Source organism: Syngnathoides biaculeatus, chromosome 23 (genome assembly GCF_019802595.1).
Source record: "Syngnathoides biaculeatus isolate LvHL_M chromosome 23, ASM1980259v1, whole genome shotgun sequence".
NCBI lineage: Eukaryota > Metazoa > Chordata > Actinopteri > Syngnathiformes > Syngnathidae > Syngnathoides > Syngnathoides biaculeatus.
Genome location: NC_084662.1, coordinates 3,413,828 through 3,440,123, shown reverse-complemented (window position 1 = coordinate 3,440,123; position 26,296 = coordinate 3,413,828). Strand labels below are relative to the sequence as shown.

The window sequence follows — 26,296 nt, the reverse complement described above, 5'->3', positions numbered from 1 at the left end:
GAGTGTGGGAATTGACTAGGTCCAAGACATTGTAATATAAAGTAGTGTATAATAGTGTATTATGGTATTTAGTTGTTGACAAATGTGTTTCTACTGATAAAGGCCATATACCATCTACAGTGAATGAATATACAAGATAAACGACTAGCGTTTAATAGATTGGTTTAACTCACTTGACATGGGGAGAATCGAGGCGGGAAAAGTTTTCTTTATAAAATCTCATTGAGGGAATGATGCAGCCAGTCGTCCAGTAGATCATCACATTAGTCAGCAGGTCGTCCAGAGAGAACTTCCTTCAAGACACACATCGCCACCGTGCCATTGGGTTAACAACACAGCTTCTGTTCATGTTCAATCAGTTGCTCAAGGACAATTTAGCAAAGTCAATCTCCTCTTTTAAGGTGTACAACAACACAACAAATGAAAGGTGGAGCAGTACAAACACACCAATGTACATGCATTTTTAATCGTTATTGCAAAGGGAGAATGAAGAGTTAACAGGAGAGAGACAGAGAGAGAAAACCCATGTTAATTGCGAAGATATTGTAACGTGGCGTTAAAGTACACATTTCACCTATTGTAGGTCTGTTACAGTGGACAGTAACCAATTGTTAACAGCAAAAATAGGGATTAAATGAATAAGTGAGATAAGAAATAAATTAATAAGAAATAATAATAAAATAATAATAAGAAGAAATTCATAAATGGCAACACACGTCACTATCTGGAGGAAGAAATGAATGGATATGGTACCTATAAAATTGAAATGAATATTCCGAATCGGGGGTGCACATAATTTATGTCTGCTTACAGGTGCTCATTTTTTTCATGACCCACCAACTTTACTGTAGGTTGCTGTACTTACATCCTATTTGTTACTTAACTAGTGTATTTTCTGTACAAAGGAATATAACTTTTTAGTTTGTTTAATGACTGTTTCTTTTCATTTTAGTTATTTTTGCATGTGCTTTCCATTTGACTGTATTTAAGTACTCCAAGTAAACAGCCTAGGCATACCGTACATACCTGTAGGAATAGATATTCATTTAGACATTTACGTATTTTCATAACTTGCATTCCATATGTATATGTAACAGATATTTAGATATTTTGTGCAATTAATATTTTCGGTGTACATGTGGACCTGCGCAAGACTCTGGTATTTACAGTATGTGTTTAATAGTGTACTGTAGAACATAACCTTTATTAGACCCACAAAGGACAAAAATTTGCATTGTTTCAGCACCGTGGATACAGGAAATAGAAAAATTTGTACCTTAAGTAGTTTGTATATTGTACGAAATAGAAAAACTATTGTTCATGCATCAATTATCCAATCCAATCTATCAGCAATGTTGTGTGCAAGATAAAGTGCTTACTTTTGAGATCTGATGAATCTTCTTTTCCTTTCGGCTTTTCCCATTAGCGGGTCTCCACAGCGCGTCATCTCTTTCCATCTAAGCCTATCTTGTGCATCTTCCTCTCGAACACCAAATGCCCTCATGTCTTTCCTCAAAACATCCATCAAACTTCTCGTTGGTCTTCCGCTCGCTCTTTTGCCTGGCAGCTCCATCCTCGGCATCCTTCTTCCAATATACTCACTCTCTCACCTCTGGACATGTCCAAACGATCGAAATCTGCTCTCTCGAACCTTGTCTCCAAAACATCCAACTTTAGCTGTCCCTCTAATAAATTCATTAATAATCCTATCCAACCTGCTCACTCCGAGCAAGAACCTCAACATCTTCATTTCTGCCACCTCCAGTTTTGCATCCTGTTGTCTCTTCAGTGCCACCGTCTCTGATCCATACATCATGGCCGGCCTCACCACTGTTTTATAAACTTTGGTCTTCATCCTCGCAGAGACTATTCTGTCACACAATACACCAGACACCTTCCGCCAGCTGTTCCAACGTGCTTGGACCCATTTCTTCACTTCCTTACCACACTCACCATTGCTCTGGATTGTTGACTCCAACTTTTGGAAGTCGTCCACCCTCGCTATCTCTTCTCCCTGTAGCCTCACTCCTCCCCCTCCAAAGCACTCATTCACACACATCTATTCTGTTTTACTTCAGCTAATCTTCATTCCTCTCCTTTCCAGTGCATGACCCCATCTTTCTAATTGTTCCTCCACCTGCTCCCTGCTTTCACTGCATATGACAATATCATCTGCGAACATCATGGTCTAAGGAGATTCCAGTCTAACCTCATCTGTCAGCCTATCCACTACCACAGCAAACAGGAAGGGGCTCAGAGCTGATCCCTGATGCAGTCCCACCTCTACCTTAAATTCCTCTGTCACACCTAAGGCACACCTCACCATTTGTTCTGCTGCCCTCATACATGTCCTGTTCCATTCTAACATATTTCTACACTACACCAGAATTACGCATGCAGTACCACAATTCCTCTTTTGGTACTCTATCATAGGCTTTCTCTAGATCCACAAAGACACAATGTAGGTCCTTCTGACCTTCTCACTACTTTTCCACTAGCATCCTCAAGGCAAATAATGTATCTGTGGTACTCTTTCTAGGCATGAAACCATACTATTGCTTGCAGATGCTTACTTCTGTCCTGAGTCTAGCCTCCACTACTCTTTCCCATAACTTTGTGTGGATCACCAACTTTATTCCTCTATAGTTCCCACAGCTCTGAACATCACCTTTGTTCTTAAAAATGGGAACGAGCACACTTCTCCTCCATTCTTCTGTCATCTTCTCGCCCGCTAGTATTCTGTTGAATAAGTTGGTCAAAAACTCCACCGCCACCTCTCCAAATTGCTTCCATACCTCCACAGGTATGTCATCAGGACCAACTGCCTTTCCATTTTTCATCCTCTATAGTGCTTTTCTAACCTCCCCTTATTAATTATTGCCGCTTTCTGGTCCTTCACACTTGCCTCTTCTACTCTTCCTTTTGTCTCATTTTCTTCATTCATAAACTTCTAGTATTCTTTTCATCTATTTAGCACACTACTGCCACAAGTTAACACATTTCCATCGCTATCTTTAATCACCCTTACCTGCTGCACATCCTTCCCATCACTATCCTGCTGTCTGGCCAACCTGTACAAATCCTTTTTGCCTTCTTTTGTATCCAAACTGGTGTACATGTCATCATATGCCTCTTGTTTAGCCTTTGCCACCTCTATCTTTGCCCTACGTCGCATCTCAATGTATTCCTTTCACCTCTCCTCACTCCTCTCAGTGTCCCACTTCTTCTACACTAACCTCTTTTCTTGTATGACTTCCTGTAATCTGGGGTTACCCAACCACGCCTCCTTCTCCCCTTTTCTACCAGAAGACACACCAAGTACTCTTCCGCCTGTCTCTCTGATCACCTTGGCTGGAGTAGTCCAGTCTTCTAGGAGCTCCTTCTGTCCATTGAGAGCCTGTCTCACCTCCTTCCGAAAGGCCGCACAACATTCTTCCTTTCTCAGCTTCCACCACATGGTCCTCTGCTCTGCCTTTTGTCTTATTAATCTTCCTACACATCACCAGAGTCATCCTACATACCACCATCCTTTGCTGTCGAGCTACACTTTCCCCTACCACTACCTTACAGTCAGGAACCTCCTTCAGATTACATCGTCTGCACAAAATCTAAACCACCTGCGTGCTTCTACCTCTGCTCTTCTTGGTCACTATATGTTCCTGCCTCTTCTGGAAATAAGTGTTCACTACTGCCATTTCCATCCTTTTTGCAAAGTCCACCACCATCTGTCCCTCAAAGTTCCTTTCCTGGATGCCATACTTAACCATCACTTCTTCATCGCCCCTGTTTCCTTCACCAACAAGTCCATTACAATCTGCACCAATCACAACGGCCGGATGGCCTCCTTGACGCAACCCACTGCATTTATCCGAGCTTGGTACCGGTTTACAGATTGCACTGGCTCGTGCCCCCATAGGGATGCGGCAATGTGATCAATTAATTAAATAGACTTGCTTTTTTTACTGTGGTTTAAAACAGACTCGGTAATGACTAATTAACTGTTTTAAAAATCGTATTAGTGCAGCCCCTTTATCATCTTTATCACCCACACAATCTCAGCACCATACAATTCCTCCGCAATTGGGCACATCCCCGATTTTGAGATCAACGAGCACATTATTTTTATTTAATTCCTGTTACAACATGAATAAGCAAATGGGAACAAAGTGGAATTGAATGCCTACATCCCTTATTCAAATATAATGCAATCATGTCATGTGGACCGGAACATGTTGGTCAGCGCAGATTTTGAAGCAGGTTGGATGGGGACACAAGATCTGGGTGTGGAACTAGATTATTGGCACCAGTATTTGAATATAAATAGGATTTGAATTTGAAATGTCAGGTCGATTTGAATTTGAAATAGGATTTGAATTTGAAATGTTCAGTGAAACACGCTGTCTGAAATTCAATAATTCGCTGTCTGAAAGTAAATAATTTGCTGTCAAATTCAACTTTGTTGTTAAAATTCAACTTCGTTGTTAAGAAGTCAGGGTTACTTCTGGTCACAGACATTAGCAAAGGATGTCAGAACCGAACACCCAGCAGCCAACCAATCATGTTACGCTTTCTTAGTCATGTGACGTGACGCAGAGTGGCGGGCATATAGAGGGCTTGTGACTGACGTCACTGCCCAGCATGCACATTAATTGTCCGCCATATTGGAAAACAAACAAGTGTACCGGCGGCCCTATCTCCACGCACCAGTTACTCCATTATTTTTTCAAACGTGCACAAACCAACCAGCCTCCAGGTATGGTTAACTTCTGTGCTGTGGTTGGCTGCTGCAACAGAGCAGGGCCTGACGTAAAGAAATCATTCTTCAGGATTCCAGCTGTTATCACAAGGCAGGGAGAAGAAACTAAAACTTTCTTCTCAGCGTTAAAAGGATTGGCTGGCAGTATTGTCCAGAGCAGATGTAAACACTGCTAATCTGTCCCAGTAGTAGTAAAACAATGATGAGGCCGGCCATGATGTACGGATTAGAGACGGTGGCTCTGAAGAAACAACAGGAAGCAGAACTGGAGGTAGCAGAAATGAAGATACTGAGGTTCTCGCTTGGTGTGAACAGGTTGGATAGGATTAGAGATGAGCTCATTAGAGGGACAGCCAAAGTTGCTTTGGAGACAAGGTTCGAGAGAGCAGACTTTGAATGTTTGGACATGTCCAGAGGAGAGAGAGTGAGTATATTAGAAGAAGGGTTCCTGAAGATGGAGCTGGCAGGCAAAAGAGCAAGAGGAAGACCAAAGAGAAGTTTGATGGATGTTGTGAGGGAAGACACAGGGTAGTTGGTGTTCGAGAGGAAGTTTTATGAGATAGGCTTAGATGGAAAAAGATGAAGGCTGTGGCGACCGCTAATCGGGACAAGCCGAAAAGAAAAGAAGACATTTCAGGCAAGCCAGCACAGCTGTATGAAGTAAGTTTCTTTCAGCTTGTCCCGTTAGGGGTCGCCACAACGTGACATCTCAGATGCAAGCTCATATTTGTTTGGCACAGGTTTTACGCTGGATGCAGTAGAATATTCCCTCTGTACAATAAATCGAAATAAAATGTGTCCCTTTTTTCATAAAATGATGTGAAGAGCATTCTTAAGTGCATGTCTTTGTGGAATTATATTGGCCAAACATGCTTTATAAGCTTAAGATAATGGACTTTGCATTCTTCCTTGAACATTGGGAGTGACATTTTGTTATTTAAAGATAGTATCAACAGCTCTTAATTCAAAACAAAGAAATCTGTCACATTTGGAAGGCATGTATTGCAATTCATGTAAATTTGTACATATATATCCACAGGTTTTTGTTTCAAATACAGTGGGTAACTGTTACAAGTACAACTAAACAATTTTCAGAGTACAGAACAGCCTGACATGTTAGATGGAGAATGAGACAAAATTTTGAAGTACAATTGGTTTGTTATTGCATTTACATAACATTGCGTACAGCACATTTATATGGTCAAAACATTGTGATAAGGCCAAACAAAAATAATCTTGCGTTTCCGGTAACAGACTAACAAAACTAGGGTCGGTATGTAGAGATAGATAGATATATATACATATATATATTATTTTTTTTTTGTATTGACTACTTTTGAGGAGGACTACAGATTGGTGAGACATAGGATGCTATTGTTGCCTAGAATTTGGAAATGAATTGATCCGCGTCTGAAAATGGTGAATGGCATCTACAATGGCACCATGTTCAAGGCCAGTATGCAGTTGGTGTCTTTGTCTTTACTGAAGTAAAGTTAATTTCACCAATTGGACGATACTCCAGATCCTTTAAAGGTGTTGGCAGCTTCCAGCATGCTTTCTCTTGTGTGACAGTCTTTGAGTCCCGTATTCTGATGTTGGCTTCAACCCAAAACAGCAGTGCTCCAACATGTGAACAAGCTTCTCCCAGGCCAGCCTTGCAGTTGCAATGTGCAGCAACAATTTTCCCACTTTGTTCAGTAATCACCCAAAGCCAAAGGGGCTTTTCTCACAATGCTTGGGAATCGAGAACCTGTAAAGACAATATTGGTGTTTTTAACATACATGCATGTATACATGTATTAAGGATCATGCACATTTAATTAATATTACTGAATATTTTCACTTGTCATTATTGTAGCGAATGAATATTTCACAAAATAATATAGGCTAGAGAAATTAATATTTTATTGAAAAATGTCCATTTCAAATATTATTCTGAAAATATATGTAGTACAAAGAGATGGAAGCATAAAAAATTATACTCTTTTCTGCATTGCGTTACTTAACTGTCACATGCAAATGATCATTAAATTACTCCTGGCCTCACAAACATTACATACATTTAAATATACATGAATTAAATAATTGGATTTCCTAAAAAGCTGTAGTGGGACCGTGCATTGAACAGAGAAAAGTTACAGCGAAATGAAATATAGATAATATGAAAAGTAAACACTGACCTTTCCACTGACTATTTCTGACAGCAGCTCCCACATCACGAACCCAGCCACATACAAATTGATTGTATACATCTATGCTCTTGTAAGCTTTCAGGTATGTTCAGATGGGTTCATCATATAAACACTTGGAGTGAAAATAAAATAGTTCATAATGTCAGGGTAAATTACAGCAAGATAGTATGTTACATCTGTTGTCCATTCCTGTTTGGGTAACTCGTAGGGGTAAACTCCCATCAACCAGAGCAGGTTTCTCGTTGTAACAATTTATTTCGACATTTGGCAGGGTGTCAACCTGTTTACACTTGGCAGAAGGGCTTGCCATGCCTAGCTCGATAATGTAGCTCAAATTCCAAGCGAAGAAAAGGTGACAAAATTATATACAAACAGATTGATTACACCTACATGCACTCAAACTTCCTAGGGGTTTTATGTGTTTGTTTTCTAATATGGCGGACAATTAATGCGCATGCTCGGCAGGGCCGCCACTTCACGTCACGTGACTAAGAAAGCGTAACAGGATTGGCTGGCTGCCGGGTGTTAGGTTCTGACATTGTTTGCTAATGTCTGTGACCAGAAGTAGCTCTGCCTTCTTAATAACGAAGTTGAATTTTAACAACGAAGTTGAATTTCAGACCGCGTGATTCACTTACCATTTCAAATTCAAATCCTATTTCAAATTCAAATCCCGGTGGCACTAATCCATATCTGGGCCCACTGCTTTAATATTTGTTTTTGAAGATGTGTCTTGTGCTCTTTGTGGATGATCAACGCAGAAGTCAGAGATGTTGATTTTAATGTCCCAAAACAATGATCAATCATCACCCACATGTACGTATGTAGACATTCCCATTTATGGCCACATACACCCCTGAAAATAGTCGGCCCCGTACATTCAATGTTATAGACCTAAGAGTTTTCCTCTCCATAGACGATCATTTGAAAACTAGGAACATGCCAACGTCCATAAAGTCCAAAGTATTGGGCGAATCGTTGTACTAGTCAAAGAGATTGAGGCCACTATAAGTAGCGATGTCTATATAAATTTGGGTGATGATTGGTGAGTGTTTTGGAACATTAAGTCAGCTTGAATTCTTGAGGCCTGCAAGGATGCGGCCCTTGCTGCCGTGTAAATATCATTTTGATCACTGACCCTCTAATAAATGAGCAACTTTTACCATATTAAATTGGCAATTGACCATAATGTTGTGGTAGCTGTTGTTCATAAGAGCGTGAAAGGATATATGACAGCAACATAAGGTATAACAACCATCTTGAACGAAACGGCGTTTGGTAACTCAAGCAAGGTATCTTTTGGGGATTTTCTAAATATAATATAGCAAATGTAACTAAATATACTTCATAGTATAGTACATTCCGTTTTCCTCAGCAACTACGTGCTGATTGCGGTCTCAATTTCTGCCACTGATGTTTCGCCAAGACATGGGGGACGTGTTGATTTTGGCGATGAAAAAGGGGCATTCCAAAAGTAAATAGTTATTTACCTATTGCGTCACAATGGACTGATATTATTGGAAATGATTGCCAGTTTTATTTTCTTGAGCAAAAAATCCATTAAACCAGCTTGTGAGTGAAATATGGATCATAAACACCATCTTTTAAGCACTTTGCCTCTCAGAAATGGCTGCTCAGCAGTTGAGTAAATAAGCTCTGGCGTCACAATTTGAGGAACTATAGGTCATCAATGATAGCGTAAACTTTGGACTCATTGTCTTTTCCCTCTTTTCCTATACCTGGTGAGTCCGCCGTCCACCAGGTTTCTAAAGTCTTGACTTGTCCACGTGGAGAATTTCTCCAGAATGTACGCAGCCAGACCGACTGGTGAATCGTTCAGCGCTCGACCTAAGAAAAAAAAAAATATAAGAGCATAAGAAGATAAACTGAAATGATAACAAAAAAGGCAAAAATCTATCCAAGGTGGCGCCTACCAGAATGGCAGCCTTCGGCACGTTCTCCCTGGTACAGTTTGTGTTTTTCGGGTGTCTCGGGACTCAAGTACACAAGAGAGGACTTGCTAACCATCAGAAACTCTTCTCCTGACTTTTTTTTTGACAAATATTGATATTCGCTGTATCTTTTTCTGGAGTTGCTCGTTGGCGCACTCTTCAAAGCCTTGCGACAGAGAAAGACGCGAGCCGGTAAACAAGTCCGTCTGTGAAAGAGGGGACATCGTCTAACGCTTCTGATGACCCATCTTGCAAACCTACGCTCCTTAGCCAATAAAATGGATGAACTTCAAGGTCTGATTAAGACCAGCAAAGACTTTGGACATTCTGCGGCTCTGTGCTTCATGGTCAGACTCCGCGTCATTCCTGTCCAAAGAACCATCCGCGGCTGCTGGGGGCCTTTATTTACGCACTTACGTCCCGCGCCTAGGCCTCCGAGTGGTCAGACTCCAGCATCATTCCGCCCAAAGAGCCATCCAAATATTGAGGATTATTTACAGCCACATTTCAAATCTGTATGGACACATTCCTCAGTCTTCCTGATCAACCAATACTGCTTTTTCTTCATCAGATGAGGATAAATCCGAGAAATCAGCGCTGGGCATAAATGGCGTCCCATGTTATTGAGCCTTCGGTGCGGCACGTTACACGTCACAACCGCGGATGTAAGTCAGGTGACTCATGAAAATGGCAGCGCCCCTGAAAATTCGTAATTGTTGATAAAAAAATATTCTCAAAACACTATTAGAGGATTTAACATCACATTGTCATCACATTGTCAAATATAGATGAAATACATCTTGGCACTAATGACTCCAAATCAGATTGGCAAGGTCTACAATCGGTCACTAACTACAAGCAAGGTTCACCCCCGGTAGAAAATAAATGTGGGCTAATCGATGACCTAAAAAGCTTTTACTACAGATTCGAAATGGACACTTCCACACTAGGCACCCACCAAGCTGCACCACAAGCCGCACTACCTTCCACTCCACCTTCCTCTCCAATGTTTAGCATTCATGAAGGGGACATTACACAGATCTTCAAACGACAAAAGATCAACAAGACCTTGTGTCCCCATCTTGCCTCATAGTCTGCGCTGACCAACTTGCTCCTGTCTTCCCAAAAATCTTCAACAGGTCTCTAGAACTGTGTGAGGTACCAGCCTGCTTCAAACGCTCCACTGTTATACCGGTCCCCAAAAAAACAGCAGTCTCAGGTCTTAATGACTACAGGCCTGTTGCCTTGACATCTCTGGTCATGAAGTCCTTTGAACGCATTGTGTTGGACCACCTCAAGAGCATGACAGGACCTCATCTAGACCCACTGCAGTTTGCCTATTGAGGACTGCGGATGATGCAGTCAACAGGGGTCTGCAGTTCATCCTTGAACATCTCGACAGCGAGGGTACCTATGTGAGGATCCTGTTCGTAGACTTCAGCTCTGCACTCAACACCATCATCCCTGAATTCCTCTCCTCCAAACTTTTCCAACTCAGCGTCTCACCTGCCATCTCCCAGTGGATCTACAACATCCTAGCAGGCAGGACACAGCAGCTGAGGCTGGGGTACACCACCTCATCCACGCGCACTATCCATACCGGGGCACCGTGAGGTTGTGTCCTCCCCCCTCTGCTCTTCTCGCTCTACACAAACGACTACACCTCGTGGCATCCGACTCTCAAACTCCTGAAGTTTGCAGATGACACCACGGGTCATCGGCGTCAAAGACGGCGACGAGTCCGCTTATCGACAGCAAGTGGCGAGACTGGAGCTTTGGCGTGGTCAACACAACCTGGCGTTGAACACTCTAAAGACTGTTGAGATTGTGGACTTCAGGAGACAACTTTCACCACAGCTGCCCTTGACGGTGTCCGACTGTCTTGCGACAACCGTCGAGACCTTCAAGTTCTTGGGAATTACAGTCACATAGGACCTGAGTGGGGGACGAACATCAACTCCATCCTCAAAAAAGCCAAGCAAAGGATGTAGTTTGTGTTATGTTAATATTTGGAAGAAAAGCCTTTGTGTGCAATTACAGAGGTCAAATGTTTCCTGTACTTGCTCACTAGGTTTGCACACACTGCAGGAGGGATTTTAGCCCACTGCTCCACACAGATCTTCTCCAGATCAGACAGCTTTTCTGGGCTGTCGCTGAGAAACACGGGGTTTCAGCTCCCTCCAAAGATTTTCTTTTGTGTTTAGGTCTGGAAACAGGCTAGGCCACACCAGAACCTTGTTATGCTTCTTACGGAGCCCCTCCTTGGTTTTACTGGCTGTGTGCTCCAGGTCATTGTCGTGTTGAAAGACCCAGCCACGACCCATCTTCAATCCCCTGACTGAGGAAAAGAGGTTGTTCTCCAAAATATCACAATGCATGGCTGCGGTCACCTTCTCCTTAATACAGTGCAGTCGCCCTGTCCCATGTACAGAAAAACACTCCGAAAACATGATGTTACCACTCCCATGCTTCACAGTAGGGATGGTGTTCTTGGGATGGAACTCATCATTCGTCATCCTCCAAACACGGTTAGTGGAATTATGACCAAAAAGTTCCATTTTGGTTTCATCTGCCACAAAGCTTTCAAAGCAGCCATGACGTGCTGGTTTAAGCAGGGGAACCTTCCGTGCCATGCATAATTTCAAACCATGACATTTTAGTGTTACCAACAGTCACCTTGGAAACGGTGGTCCCAGCTCTTTTCAGGTCATTGACCAAGTCCTGTCGTGTAGTCCTGGGCTGATTCTTCACCTTTCTAAGGATCATTGAGACCCCAGGAGGTGATATCTTGCATGGGGCTCCACTCCGATTGAGATTGACTGTCATGTTTAGCGTCTTCCATTTTCTAATGATTGCTCTGACAGTGGACCTTTTTTCGCCAAGCCGCTTGGCAAGTTCTCCGTTGCCCTTTCCATCCATGTGGAGTTGTACAATTTTGTCTCTGGTGGCTTTGGAAAGCTATTTGGTCTTGGCCATGTTACAAGTTTGAGTCTAACTGATTGTATGGGGCAGACAGGTGTCTTTATGCAGCTAATAACCTCACACAGGTGCATCTGATTCAGGATAATACATGGAGCGGAGACTTTTGAAGGCGGACTAACAGGTCTTTGAGGGTCAGAATTCTAGCTGATAGACAGGTGTTGAAATACTTATTTGCAGCTGCATCACATAGGCCGCTCGGTTGATCGGGAAGGTGGAGGATTACTTCCATACAGAGCCATGAGCAGCACAGCCATGAGCAGGTCGGCCACTTTGTTGATCGGGAAGGCGAAGGAAAACTTCCACGCACAGCCGTGAGCGGTTCTCCGCCGCTCGGTTGATCGTGAAGACTGAGGAATACTTCCATACAGGGCTGTGAGCGGCACGGCTGTGAGCGGCTCGGCCGCTCGGGAAGACTGAGGAACATTTCAATACAGATTTGAACCTGTGGCTGTAAATAATGCTGTCGAGCGGCGGAGCCATGAGCTGGCTCCCCCGCGAGCGAGCCCCGCCGCTCGGCTGTAAATGTTGAATATTCGGATGGTTGTTCAGGCGGAATGACGAAAAGTCTGACGAGCTCGTCCCAACAAGCGGCGGAGCCGTGAGCTCGCTCGGCCGGGGAGCTCCCTCCTCTGAGCAGCAGAGCCGCTCCTGGCTCGGTGGGAAGTGAGCTCACGGCTCCTCCGCTCTGTATGGAAGTATTCCTCCATCTTCCCAATCAAACGACGCTGCTATTTCTTCATCAGAAGATGATAAATTTGAGAAATCAGCACTGGGCATAATGGTGTCCCATGTAATCGAGCATTTGGAACAGCACGTAACACGTCACATACGCCCACGTAGGTCATGTGACTGGAGAAAATGCCAGCGCACCAAAAAATTAATGTCGATAAAAATCTTCTCAAAACACTTAAATGAGAGAGGATTTAACATGTCATTGTCAAGATAGAGAACATATTACATGACCTATTGGATACAATGTTAATGCAAACCACTGCATTTCCCCTTTAAAGCTGATTTGTGATTCTGAAATGGCCAATCTGCCTAAAACACACACACACACACACACACACACACACACACACACATACATATTAGTCGTCTGGGGCAATGCTGTGTTATGTTGGTGTCTCTTGGTTCTCACCTGCGGTGTCAGGTTTGGTGGCCTGGATGTGCATGTAGCCAGTCTCCTTGATGGACTCCAAAAACAGTTTTTCCAAGCAGGGGTAGAGACGTTCAAGGTCCACGCTGGTAAAGCCGAAAAGCTTGGGGAAATGACGGCCAAGCAGGAGCGATAAGGTCACGGTCAATCCAGGTTTGGAAGGTGGAGCAAAGTTCACATGCAAGGCTTTAACAGTCCTAAAGAAAACAAACAGTGCTTTAGGTTATTCTTGCTGTGCTTGAGATTTCGATAATCATGCTGTCTTCTACCTAAAAAAAAAAAAGAAAAAAAAACTGGGTGAATAAATCCTTTGTGGCTTTTCTCCAGGGACTCTGCTTTTCTCTCACATCCCCGAAACATGCATGGTAGGGTGACTGAAGACTCTACAGCTGGGATAGCCTCCAGCATGCCCGTAACAGTAGTGAGGATAAACGGTAAAAAAAATAAAAATGGATGGATGGATCAATTGTAAATTGCCCATAGGTTTGAATGTGACTGTGTATGGTTGTTTGCCTGAAGTAAATTATTCATAGTGTATGTGAAAATGTGTTAGCCAACCTGATGATTTTTAATTGTACATTAATTTGTCACAGAAAAGTGGCTGGGAGCCAACAGTGACATCTAGTGGACAGATTGAGGCGCTGCATAAAAAAAGCATGGCCATACCGTGGCCAAGTCTCCTGTCATTAAGTAAATAAAAATTAAATCCTTTGTTGACAGTTTGTTTGGAGGATTGTTGCATTCAATGCAAAGAGGTTTCCGTAGTTTCCTATGGTAATATTTTTAGGGTTTCTACAAATTTGAGATTTCAAAACTTCATGCTTCTCAGTAACAAAAAAATTATAATAATAATTTTCAATATTGCAGTAAATGGATGTCTCATTCCGATTCTTTATATGCAACTATGTCACCAAAAAATTGGAAGAAAAATACCGCTTAGTAATGTAGCTCATGCAAATGAAGACAAAACTGTGCGACATGACTAACCCATGTTGGACATCTTGAGCAATTTTACACCAAGTCTGGATTTAGCTTTCTTCATCCATTTGCTATCCTAAGCAACCAGGTTTTTTTTTTAATTTGGAATTTGAGGCCGTCAAAGAATTGAACCCTCCGTAGAAATTGCGTAGGCCGCGTCGCTAACCAATCAGAGGCCAGAGATGTGCCTAAACCACGCCCCTTGTTGTCGTCCGCCATAACCTCAGACAAAGTCGCATGGTTCACTAGAGCTTTTGTTTGAGTTTTATCACGTCTTAGGGATCCTTAACAATAGATATGGTTAAGAGGTGTAGTCACGGCCTTTGTAATAGTGACGACAGGTATCCTGATAGGCTAGTTGGTAGAGTTCAATTTGTACCCTTTCCAAAACTGAAGACAGAGTACGAAAAATGTCTTCGATGGATCAAACTTTGTGGAAGACCGCATGATCAACTGAATCCATTTAAAATCAACCGGAACAGAAGACCAAGTACGAAAAATGTCTTCGATGGATCAAACTTGATCATCTGAATCCATCTAAAATCAACCGGAACAGATATGTTTGCACGAAGCTAAGCCCAATTTTTGATTTTCAATACATGTCTCATATAAATGAATTATCAATTCTTCTTCATAACATAGCTACGTGTGAATGATTGACACACTTGATCTGTGTTGAGCGATACTTTGCGAGGACCTTACTGCACAAACGTGTCTCTTTGTTGGCGGCTAGCGAGCTAAGCTAAACCGGACTAGCGAGTCCTAAAAAGCCTTCGACGTGCACCGAGACACCAAGACTGAAGGAAGGATGTTTGAGGACACTAAAGTAGTGACCTGTCATACTCGGTCGGGACTTACATAGGTTCAGCACTAATTCAAGAATAATTATTGAGGGGAGCGCGTGACGTTACACAAAGAAAACGAGAAAAACAACTCGTAAATCAAGCCTCGTCTTCTTTTCCTTCATACGGCGGTTCAAACGGCTATACAGATAACATACAGATTCTGCACACAAGTGTGATAGGTAACACGAAAATAGGAAACTGAGAATGACGAATTCGTCTTTGGGTTATAATATTTTATATTATGTGGCTTCTCGGTCTTCCTCTGACTCCGGAAAGATCTCGCGCTAATAATTTCTTCGTCGATATGCATGGAAATACCATTGAAATACCCCTCGCTGAAATACTTGAAGCCCTGCTGTCTGCTCTTCAACGATATTTCACTATTCGGTAAGAATGCGAGTGAAAAATCAACTGGTAAATCGGACAATTTCGCTCTCAACTTTTCTTATTTTGTCTAATGTTTGTCTGAGGTTAGCAACAGTGGGGTGATGTGACTTCAAGAGGGGTGGTTAAGTGCCCTGTACGGAGGGGTCAATTGACATCTGTGCATTAAGGGTTATGCTCATTATCCCAAGACATGAATACTTACTTACATACTTATATATGTATATGCAGCGTTGCCACAGTTGCCATGAGAAAATTAGTGACTTTACTGAATACTTCATTTTGAAACAAACATTGCCTCAACAGATTTGATTTTTAAAACTAAGTTAAAAAAAAAACATGACATTCAGTAGATGTCAGCAGAGTCAACAACTCTGCCTCAACATAAAACACGTTGTCAATACCATATTGGAAGTGCATTTTCAACAATAATGTTCAAAATGTTTTTTGTAATGAAAACTAAAATAACTTTTTTTCATGGGGTATAAATTCTTCTGAGAGCACGGTGGATCAACTGGTGCTCTTACCAGTTGTGGTACTAGAAATTTGGCCTGACAGTTCTGAGGACCAGGGTTCAAATCCCAGCCCCGCCTGTGTGGAGTTTGCATGGGTTTCATCCAGGCAATCCAGTTTCCTCCCACATCCCAAAAACATGCAACATTAATTGGAGACTCGAAATTGCCCCAAGGTATGATTGTAGGTGCGGCTGTTTGTCTCTATGTGCCCTGCAATTGGCTGGCAACCAGCTCAGGGTGTACACTGCTTCCTGCCCGTTGACAGGTGGTATCGGCTCCAGCACTCCCACGACCCTTGTGAGGATAAGCAGCGAAGGAAATAGATGGATGGATCGAGACAAGTTGTCTTACCAATTAATGGTTACTCCTACTTGCTCATTGTCATTATTTTACACTACACAATATGCAATCAACCTTCTTATTTGACTTTTTTTGGATGTGTAAACCTTCGGGACAAAGTAATAAAAAAAAAACTCAATGCGTCGTAATCAGAAAGTTGCTGAAGGAATTATCAATAACCAGACAGAGGCCTGTGAAATGTATCACCTCATGTGTCATAAATCTATTTTAATAACTCTGTTACTGTGCAAAGATGTGTGTGTGTACTGTTTGTCTATGGGAAGTTTAAGAGCTCAAAGTGACTGCAAATTTATGATAGCTGCATTCTTGTGGGCTTAAGAGCTCAAGGTGACTGCAAATTTATGATAGCTGCATTCTTGTGGGTTTTTGTAACAGGAAGAACTGTGTCTAATCAGAGGATACCCGGCCTTGAGAAGATTAACTGTCTCTGTATAACAACTTGTCTTGTGAAACCTGCTCTCCCCCACCCTATGTGTGAAGCTCAATAAAATGTGTGGTTTTGGAGGGGCTCGGAGAGAGTCTTACGTGCGGGATGAAGAATATGTTCTTCTTCCCAGAGTTCTCCCCAAACTGCAGTTTGGTAAAAAATAACTCTGTCTCAATCATTCTATCCTGGTGCCGGAGCCTCTGGGTCCACATTGAGTGAGAAGTCCGTGCTTTGGACCTAACATTCGGCTAATCTTCATTCCTCTCATTTCCAGTGCATGTCTCAATCTATCTAATTGTTCCTCTGCATGCTCCCTGCTTTCACTGCATATCACAATATCATCTGCGAACATCATAGTCCATGGGGATTCCAGTCTAACCTCATCTGTCAGCCTATCCATTACCACTGCAAACAGGAAGGGGCTCAGAGCTGGTCCCTGATGCAGTCCCACCTCCACCTTAAATTCTTCTGACACACTTAAGGCACACCTCACCATTGTTCTGCTGCCATCATACATGTCCTGTACTATTTTAACATACTTCTCTGCCACACCAGACTTACGCATGGAGTACCACAGTTCCTCTCTTGGTACTCTGTCATGGGCTTTCTCGAGATCCACAAAGACACAATGTAGCTCCTTCTGACCTTCTCTGTACTTTTCCACTACCATCCTCAAGGCAAATAATGCATCTGTGGTACTCTTTCTAGGCATGAAACCATACTGTTGCTCGTAGATACTTCTGTCCTGAGTCTAGCCTCCACTACTCTTTCCCATAACTTCATTGTGTGGCTCATCAACTTTATTCCTCTATAATTCCCACAACTCTGAACATCACCTTTGTTCTTAAAAATGGGAATTAGAGAACACTTCCTCCATTCTTCAGGCATCTTTTCACCCGCTAGTATTCTGTTGAATAAGCTGGTCAAAAACTCCACCGCCACCTCTCCAAATTGCTTCCATACCTCAACAGGTATGTCATCAGGACCAACTGCCTTTCCATTTTTCATCCTCTATAGTGCTTTTCTAACCTCCCCTTATTAATTATTGCCACTTTCTGGTCCTTCACACTTGCCTCTTCTACTCTTCCTTTTGTCTCATTTTCTTCATTCATAAACTTCTAGTATTCTTTTCATCTATTTAGCACACTACTGGCACCAGTCAACACATTTCGATCTCTATCCTTAATCACCCTTACCTGCTGCACATCCGTCCCATCTCTATCCCTCTGTCTGGCCAACCTGGAGAGATCCTTTTCTCCTTCTTTCATGTCCAACCTGGTGTACATTTCATCATATGCCTCTTGTTTAGCCTTCGCCACCTCTATCTTTGCCCTACGTCGCATCTCAATGTATTCCTTTCGCCTCTCCTCACTCCTCTCAGTGTCCCACTTCTTCTACGCTAACCTCTTTTCTTGTATGACTTCCTGTAATCTGGGGTGCCCCCACCACGCCTCCTTCTCCCCTTTTCTACCAGAAGACACACCAAGTACTCTTCTGACTGTCTCTCTGATCACCTTGGCTGGAGTAGTCCTGTCTTCCAGGAGCTCCTTCTGTCCATTGAGAGCCTGTCTCACCTCTTTCCGAAAGGCCGCACAACATTCTTCCTTTCTCAGCTTCCACCACATGGTTCTCTGCTCTACCTTTGTCTTCTTAATCTTCCTCCCCATCACCAGAGTCATCCTACATACCACCATCCCTTGCTGTCGAGTTACACTTTCCCCTACCACTACCTTACAGTCGGTAATCTCTTTCAGATTACATCGTCTACACAAAATATAATACACCTGTGTGCTTCTACCTCCGCTCTTGTAGGTCACTATATGTTCCTCGCTCTTCTGGAGATAAGTGTTCACTACAGCCATCTCCATCTTTTTTGCAAAGTCCACCACCATCTGTCCCTCAAAGTTCCTTTCCTGGATGCCCAATTTACTTCTACTTCATTTCTCTTCCCGTCTACTCCATGGTTATTTAAACCCTCTTCCTAAACTTCTAGCCTTACTTCCTTTCCACCTGCTCTCTTGGATGTCCGATATATCAACCTTTCTCCAAATCATAATGTCAACCAACTCCTGAGCTTTTCACTTCTTCATCGCCCCTGTTTCCTTTACCAACATGTCCATTACAATCTGCACCAATCACAACTCTCTCGCTGTCTGGGATGCTCAGAACTACTTCATCTAGTTCCTTCCAGAATTTCTCTTTCAACTCTAGGTCACATAATACCTGTGGGGCATAGCCGCTAACCAAATTATACATAACACCCTCAATTTCAAATTTTAGTCTCATCACTCAATCTCATACTCTTTTCACCCCCAAGACATTCTTAGCCAGCTCTTCCTTTAAAATAACCCCTATTCCATTTCTCTTCCCATCTACTCTGTGGTAGAATAATTTAAACCCTGCTCCCAAACTTCTAGCCTTACTACTTTTCCACCTGCTCTCTTGGATGCACAGAATATCAACCTTTCTCCTACTCATCATGTCAACCAACTCCTGAGCTTTTCCTGTCAGCGTCCCAACAATCAAAGTCCCTACACTCAGTTGTAGGTTCTGTGCATTCCTCTTTTTCTTCTGACGATGGATCCGGTTTCCTCCTTCTTTGTCTTCGACCCACAGTAGCTGAAATTTCACCGACGCCCTGCAGATTAGCAGTGCCGGGGGCGGGCGTTGTTAACCCGGGCCACGACCGATCCGGTATGGGATTCTTTCTATGAACGCTCATATTTGTTTGGCACGGTTTGTACGCCGGATGCCCTTCCTGACGCAACCCTCTCCATTTATCCAGGCTTGGTACCGGCCTACAGATTGCACTGGTTTGTGGCCCCATAGGGCTGCATTATGAACAGTGTATCCAATCGGTCATATAATATGTACCCTATTTTGACAATGTGATGTTAAATCCTCTCTCATTTCATAGTGTTTTGAGAAGATTTAAAAAAAACAAACAAAAAAAAAAACAATTACGAATTTTCAGGGGTGCTGCAATTTTCACGAGTCACATGACCTACGTACGCGGATGTGACGTGTACCGTGCCGCAACAAAGCTTCGATTACATGGGACACCATTTATGCCCAGTGCCGATTTCTTGTATTTATCCTCATCTGATTAAGAAATAGCAATATCAGTTGATCGGGAAGACAGAGGAATACTTCTATAGAGATATGAATCTGTGACTGTAATTAATATTGAATAATCGGATGGTTCTTCGGATGGAATGACACGGAGTCTGACTACTCGGAGGCCTACTCGCGACATAAGTCATATTATAAACAAAGGTCCCCGGGAGCTTGGGGCCGGCAGCCGCAGATGGTTCTTCGGACGGGAATGACGCGTAGTCTAACGAGCGAGCTCTGGCGAAGGCCTTTAGCCTAGCTTCGGCGTGCGGGGCTAAAGGCCTCCGCCGCCGCCGAAGCTCAGCTCAAGGCCTCCGCTGCTGAAACTCAACTAACGGCCCGCCACCGGAGCGCCTTCAGACGCCGCGTCATTTCCAATCAAAACACTATTACATGAGAGAGGATTTAACATCACATTGTCAAAACAGGGTACATATGGAGTCCTGGAAACATCCACCTCCTCGTGGTGTACACCACTCAGGCCAGTTTTAAAAACAGATGGTAATACTTATCGTATGACGCATGAGTTGAGAGCTGTTAATCATGTAACAACCACACCATTGTTACTTCTACCAGACCCCTACAGATTGTTGTCTACAATCACACCTGATTTGAAATACTTCACAGCAACTGATTTGGGAAATGCATTCTTCTGTGTCCCACTTGCACCCAAGTGTAGGCACTTGTTTGCATTCAGATATCAGGGACACAATTTGCAGTAGACCAGGTTACCACAAGGCTTCAAAAATTCACCTGGAATTTTTAATCAATGTTTGAAATCATTGCTGCAGGATCTAGATCTCCAGACAGATGTAAACTCCTGATGTATGTTGATGACCTGCTGGCAGCCCCAACAGCAGTCGTGTTTGTCTCTAACTAAACTGCTGATCTCTCCGTCCAACCTGACTAATGACAGGGTGCTGTTCACTGATGGTTGCAGTTACTGTAAGCCAAATGGCTCTTTGGCTGCGGCAGCTGCCGTAGTGGAGCAGCAGTCCTCAGGTGAATTTTCAACTGTTTCCTATTCCATACTAACACATGCTCCCTTAGCCCAGCCAGGGGAAGTGTTCGCACTCGGCCTCGCGCGTGAACTGGCGGTCGGACAATCTGTCACTGTCTATTCTGACTCCTTTTACGCTGTCTCTGCTGCTGTGTTGGACCTGTCTGCATGGAAACGGAATGACTTTAAAACAGCCAATGGTAAACCTATTGCACATTTGACTCTGATCTAACAATTAGACAAAGCCCTGGCCAAACCTTCAGCGTTGGCTATCGTCAAGGACCCTTGCCACTCCGAATCCAATTCAACCACAGCCCTCGGCAATAATGCTGCCAACCTGGCTGCCAAGAACGCTGCGGTGTCTGTCCCACAGGTTCTTGTCAAATTATCTGACAAAACCTCTCCTGACCTGCCCGAACCCCGTCTCTAAGTGAATTGGTTAAAATACAGCACAACACCTCTCCTGATGAAAAGATATTTTGACCAAAACTCTATGGCTATATTGGCCCCAGAGCCATGCTAAACAAACTTCGGATGTGGTGGCATCCTAAAATGTCTGACTTGTGTCATGCCCACTGTCGTGACTGTAATATTTGCCAGCTACACAATATTCGCCCCACACTTAGACCGTTGGCAGGTTCATTAAACGCACTCACCTGGGCCGGTGCTGAACTGGTCATGGATTTCACAGACATGATCACTCCTGTTCAAGGTAAACGCTGCCTTCTTGTTTTTGTTGACACGTTTTCCGGATGACCTGAAGCCCACCCATGCACTCGCAAAGACGCCATGTTGGTAATGAAAGCTTTGGTGAACGACTGGATTCCAACGGACGGATTCCCCGCTCCCATCCGCTCGGATAACGGTACACATTTCACATCCACACACCTAGTTACTGTAGAGAAGTGGTTAGGATTAACGCACAAGTTTGTGTTTATCACCCCGCCAGTCAAGGTTCAGTTGAATGCAGCCCTACGGGGGCACAAACCAGTGCAATCTGTAGGCCGGTCCCAAGCCCGGATAAATGCAGAGGGTTGCGTCAGGAAGGGCATCCGGCGTAAAAACTGTGCCAAACAAATATGAGCGTTCATCTAAAGAATCCCATACCGGATCGGTCGTGGCCCGGGTTAACAACGCCCGCCCCCGGCACTGCTAACCTGCAGGGCGTCGGTGGAAATTCAGCTACTGTGGGTCGAAGACAAAGAAGAGGAGGAAACCGGATCCAGCGTCAGAAGAAAAAGAGGAATGCACAGAGCCTACAACTGAGTGTAGGGACTTTGAATGTTGGGACTATGACAGGAAAAGCACAGGAGTTGGTTGACATGATGATTAGGAGAAAGGTTGATATTCTGTGCATCCAAGAGAGCAGGTGGAAAGGTAGTAAGGCTAGAAGTTTGGGAGCAGGGTTTAAATTATTCTACCACGGAGTAGATGGGAAGAGAAATGGAGTAGGGGTTATTTTAAAGGAAGAGCTGGCTAAGAATGTCTTGGAGGTGAAAAGAGTATCAGATCGAGTGATGAGACTAAAATTTGAAAATTGAGGGTGTTATGTATAATGTGGTTAGCGGCTATGCACCACAGGTAGGATGTGACCTAGAGTTGAAAGAGAAATTCTGGAAGGAACTAGATGAAGTAGTTCTGAGCATCCCAGACAGCGAGAGAGTTGTGATTGGTGCAGATTGTAATGGACATATTGGTAAAGGAAACAGGGGCGATGAAGAAGTGATGGGTAAGTACGGCATCCATGAAAGGAACTTTGAAGGGCAGATGGTGGTGGACTTTGCAAAAAGGATGGAGATGGCTGTAGTGAACACTTATTTCCAGAAGAGGGAGGAACATATAGTGACCTACAAGAGCGGAGGTAGAACCACGCAGGTAGATTATATTTTGTGCAGACGATGTAATCTGAAGGAGGTTACTGACTGTAAAGTAGTGGTAGGGGAGAGTGTAGCTCGACAGCATAGGATGGTAGTATGTAGGATGATTCTGGTGGTGGGTAGGAAGATTAAGAAGACAAAGGTAGAGCAGAGAACCATGTGGTGGAAGCTGAGAAAGGAAGAATGTTGTGCGGCCTTCCGGAAAGAGGTGAGACAGGCTCTCGATGGACAACCGAAGCTCCCGGAAGACTGGACGACGACAGCCAAGGTGATCAGAGAGACAGGCAGGAGAGTACTTGGTGTGTCATCTGGTAGGAAAGGGGAGAAGGAGACTTGGTGGTGGAACCCCAAAATACATGGAGTCATACAAGGAAAGAGATTAGCGAAGAAGAAGTGGGATACTGAGAGGACTGAGGAGAGGCGAAAGGAGTACATCGAGATGCGACATAGGGAAAAGGTAGAGGTGGCAAAGGCTAAACAAGGGGCATATGAAGACATGTACACCAGGTTGGACACGAAAGAAGGAGAAAAGGATCTCTACAGGTTGGCCAGACAGAGGGATAGAGATGGGAAGGATGATTAAGGATAGAGATGGAAATGTGTTGACTGGTGCCGGTAGTGTACTAAATAGATGGAAAGAATACTTTGAGAAGTTGATAAATGAAGAAAATGAGAGAGAAGGAAGAGTTGAAGAGGCAAGAGTGAAGGACCAGGAAGTGGAAATGATTACTAAGGGGGAAGTCAGAAAGGCACTACAAAGGATGAAAAATGGAAAGGCAGTTGGTCCTGATGACATACCGGTAGAGGTATGGAAGCAATTTGGAGAGATGGCTGTGGAGTTTTTGACCAACTTATTCAACAGAATACTAGCGGGCGAAAAGATGCCTGAAGAATGGAGGAAAAGTGTTTTAGTTCCCATTTTTAAGAACAAAGGGGATGTTCAGAGCTGTGGGAACTATAGAGGAATAAAGTTGATGAGCCACACAATGAAGTTATGGGAAAGAGTAGTGGAGGCTAGACTCAGGACAGAAGTAAGTATCTGCGAGCAACAGTATGGTTTCATGCCTAGAAAGAGTACCACAGATGCATTATTTGCCTTGAGGATGCTCGTGGAAAAGTACAGAGAAGGTCAGAAGGAGCTACATTGTGTCTTTGTGGATCTAGAGAAAGCCTATGACAGAGTACCAAGAGAGGAACTGTGGTACTGCATGCGTAAGTCTGGTGTGGCAGAGAAGTATGTTAAAATAGTACAGGACATGTATGATGGCAGCAGAACAATGGTGAGGTGTGCCTTAAGTGTGTCAGAAGAATTTAAGGTGGAGGTGGGACTGCATCAGGGATCAGCTCTGAGCCCCTTCCTGTTTGCAGTGGTAATGGATAGGCTGACAGATGAGGTTAGACTGGAATCCCCTTGGACCATGATGTTCGCAGATGATATTGTCATATGCAGTGAAAGCAGGGAGCATGCAGAGGAACAATTGGAAAGATGGAGACATGCACTGGAAAGGAGAGGAATGAAGAGGAACCGAAGTAAAACAGAATATATGTGCGTGAATGAGAAAAGTAGAGGGGGAAGAGTGAGGCTACAGGGAGAAGAGATAGCGAGGGTGGACGACTTCAAATACTTGGGGTCAACAATACAGAGCAATGGAGAGTGTGGTCAGGAAGTGAAGAAACGGGTCCAAGCAGGTTGGAACAGCTGGCGAAAGGTGTCTGGTGTGTTATGTGACAGAAGAGTGTCTGCTAGGATGAAGGGCAAAGTTTACAAAACAGTGGTGAGGCCGGCCATGATGTACGGATTAGAGACGGTGGCACTGAAGAAACAACAGGAAGCTGAACTGGAGGTGGCAGAAATGAAGATGTTGAGGTTCTCGCTCGGAGTGACCAGGTTGGATAGGATTAGAAATGAGCTCATTCGAGGGACGGCCAAAGCTGGATGTTTTGGAGACAAGATTCGAGAGAGTAGACTTCGATGGTTTGGACATGTTCAGAGGCGAGAGAGTGAGTATATTGGTAGAAGGATGCTGAGGATGGCGCTCCCAGGCAAAAGAGCGAGAGGAAGACCAAAGAGAAGGTTTATGGATGTGGTGAGGGAAGACATGAGGGCAGTTGGGGTTAGAGAGGAAGATGCAGGAGATAGGCTAAGATGGCAAAAGATGACACGCTGTGGCGACCCCTAACGGGACAAGCCGAAAGGAAAAGAAGAAGAAGTCAAGGTTCAGTTGAACGCACGTTGAAGGAAAAACTGGCTAAAATATGTATCTCTTCTGCCATGAAATGGGTTCAGGCTCTCCCCCTTGCTCTCATGTCTGTGAGACAAACTGTGTCTCGCTCTCCTTAGGAACTTCTTCCAGGTCATCTGATGTCTGGCCCTTCCTCCTCATTCCAACCACTGGAGGATGGCGTTGTGTCTCACAAGTTTTCTCATAAACTGTTTTGGACACAACTGCATTCTTTTGCTTCTATTTTCTCCTTACTGACCCAGGACTTTCTTCCATCACTACCTCCTGCACTTGAGCTTCCTGAGTGGTCATCTGTCTACCTTAAACGACTCTCTCGTAGGTGGTCAGAACCCCGTTGGTCTGGGCCCCACAGGGTGACTGCCCGTACCTCCAAAGCCATCCACTTGGAGGGAAAAGGAACTCAGTGGTTTCATTATTCTATGCTTTGCCCTGCTACAGACTCTTAATTGCACTTTTATTTTATTGTTTGTTGTTGTTATATTGTTAACCATGATTCCTACAGATGGTCCGATTGCTTTTCGGACCAAGAGAGGTAGAGCGGGAATCTCTGGCACTCTTATTATTGGTGTTATTGTTGTTCTTGGTGATTTTGAGCTGGGAAATCGTTCAAAAATACCCCATACCTACACCCACATCAGTGCCAGCTGTTAGCACAACCCACCCGGAAAATATCACAAAGAGTCGTATTATAAACAAAGCCCTATCTGTTGAGTGGTTTAGGGTTTTGACAGGCGTTAGCGCAGTGAACAATAATTGGTTACTTATGGCAGAACAAGTGGCTAATAAAACCCAGAGTGACTGTGTTGTATGCATGGGACCTTGAGCTTTGTTACGTGTTAAAGGTAATGCTGCCTCAATTGGCAATATCTCTGATGACCAGTGTGTAGAGATCCAGGAAGCACCTTTCTTCCAACCTGTCAGTCGTGCTGATGTGTGGTGGTGGTGCGGAGGGGACCGTCGCTTTGACCGCCTCCCATGCAACAGTACGGGCAGATGTGCATTAGTAACTTTACTTTTACCCATTTCCGTTGTTCTTGTCACCCCTGATGATCTGGCGGATGCTCCTGAACACTTCAAGGAAGCTCTTGGCCTATTACACCGTTCACGTAGGTCCAAGCCTACCTGGCTCGGTGCTGACGACCCCATATATATTGACGCTATTGGCGTCCCCGTGGTGTCCCAGATGAGTATAAAGTGGCTGATCAGGTAGTTGCCGGTTTTGAAAAAATACCTGTAATTTCCGCTCTTTTCCCAGTTACTCCTAATGAAAATGTCGACCATATCAATTACATATATTATTATGTGCAACATTTGGGCAATTTCACCCTTGAAGGACTTGAAGTTGTACATGAGCAACTTAAGGCTACATCTATTATGGCTTTCCAAAATAGAACCGTATTAGATGCACTGTTGGCCGAGAAAGGAGGTGTTTGCCGAATACCACCCAACCTGGCGGACCCCTCACTAAGGCTGTAGATGGTCTTAGAACCCTTGGTAAGAAAATGAAGGAAC

At 43.8% G+C, this 26,296-nt stretch overlaps 1 protein-coding gene across 15 annotated transcripts in view; it reads right to left on the bottom strand.

Moving 5' to 3' along the window:
• Positions 1–26,296, bottom strand: part of ephx1 (epoxide hydrolase 1, microsomal (xenobiotic)) — a 42,510-nt gene that overhangs the window by 3,724 nt on the left and 12,490 nt on the right. For 13 of the 15 annotated variants that reach the window (XM_061811627.1, XM_061811616.1, XM_061811624.1 and 10 more), the window contains 3 exons: positions 13,024–13,238; positions 8,688–8,796; positions 174–293 (listed from right to left, as the gene is read on the bottom strand). In XM_061811627.1, the coding sequence (XP_061667611.1) occupies positions 174–293; positions 8,688–8,796; positions 13,024–13,238 (444 nt within the window). Of the gene's footprint in view, positions 1–173; positions 294–5,790; positions 7,061–8,687; positions 8,797–13,023; positions 13,239–26,296 lie in introns of those variants that run through there. The other 2 variants (XR_009793765.1, XM_061811629.1) reach the window with 2 other exon arrangements.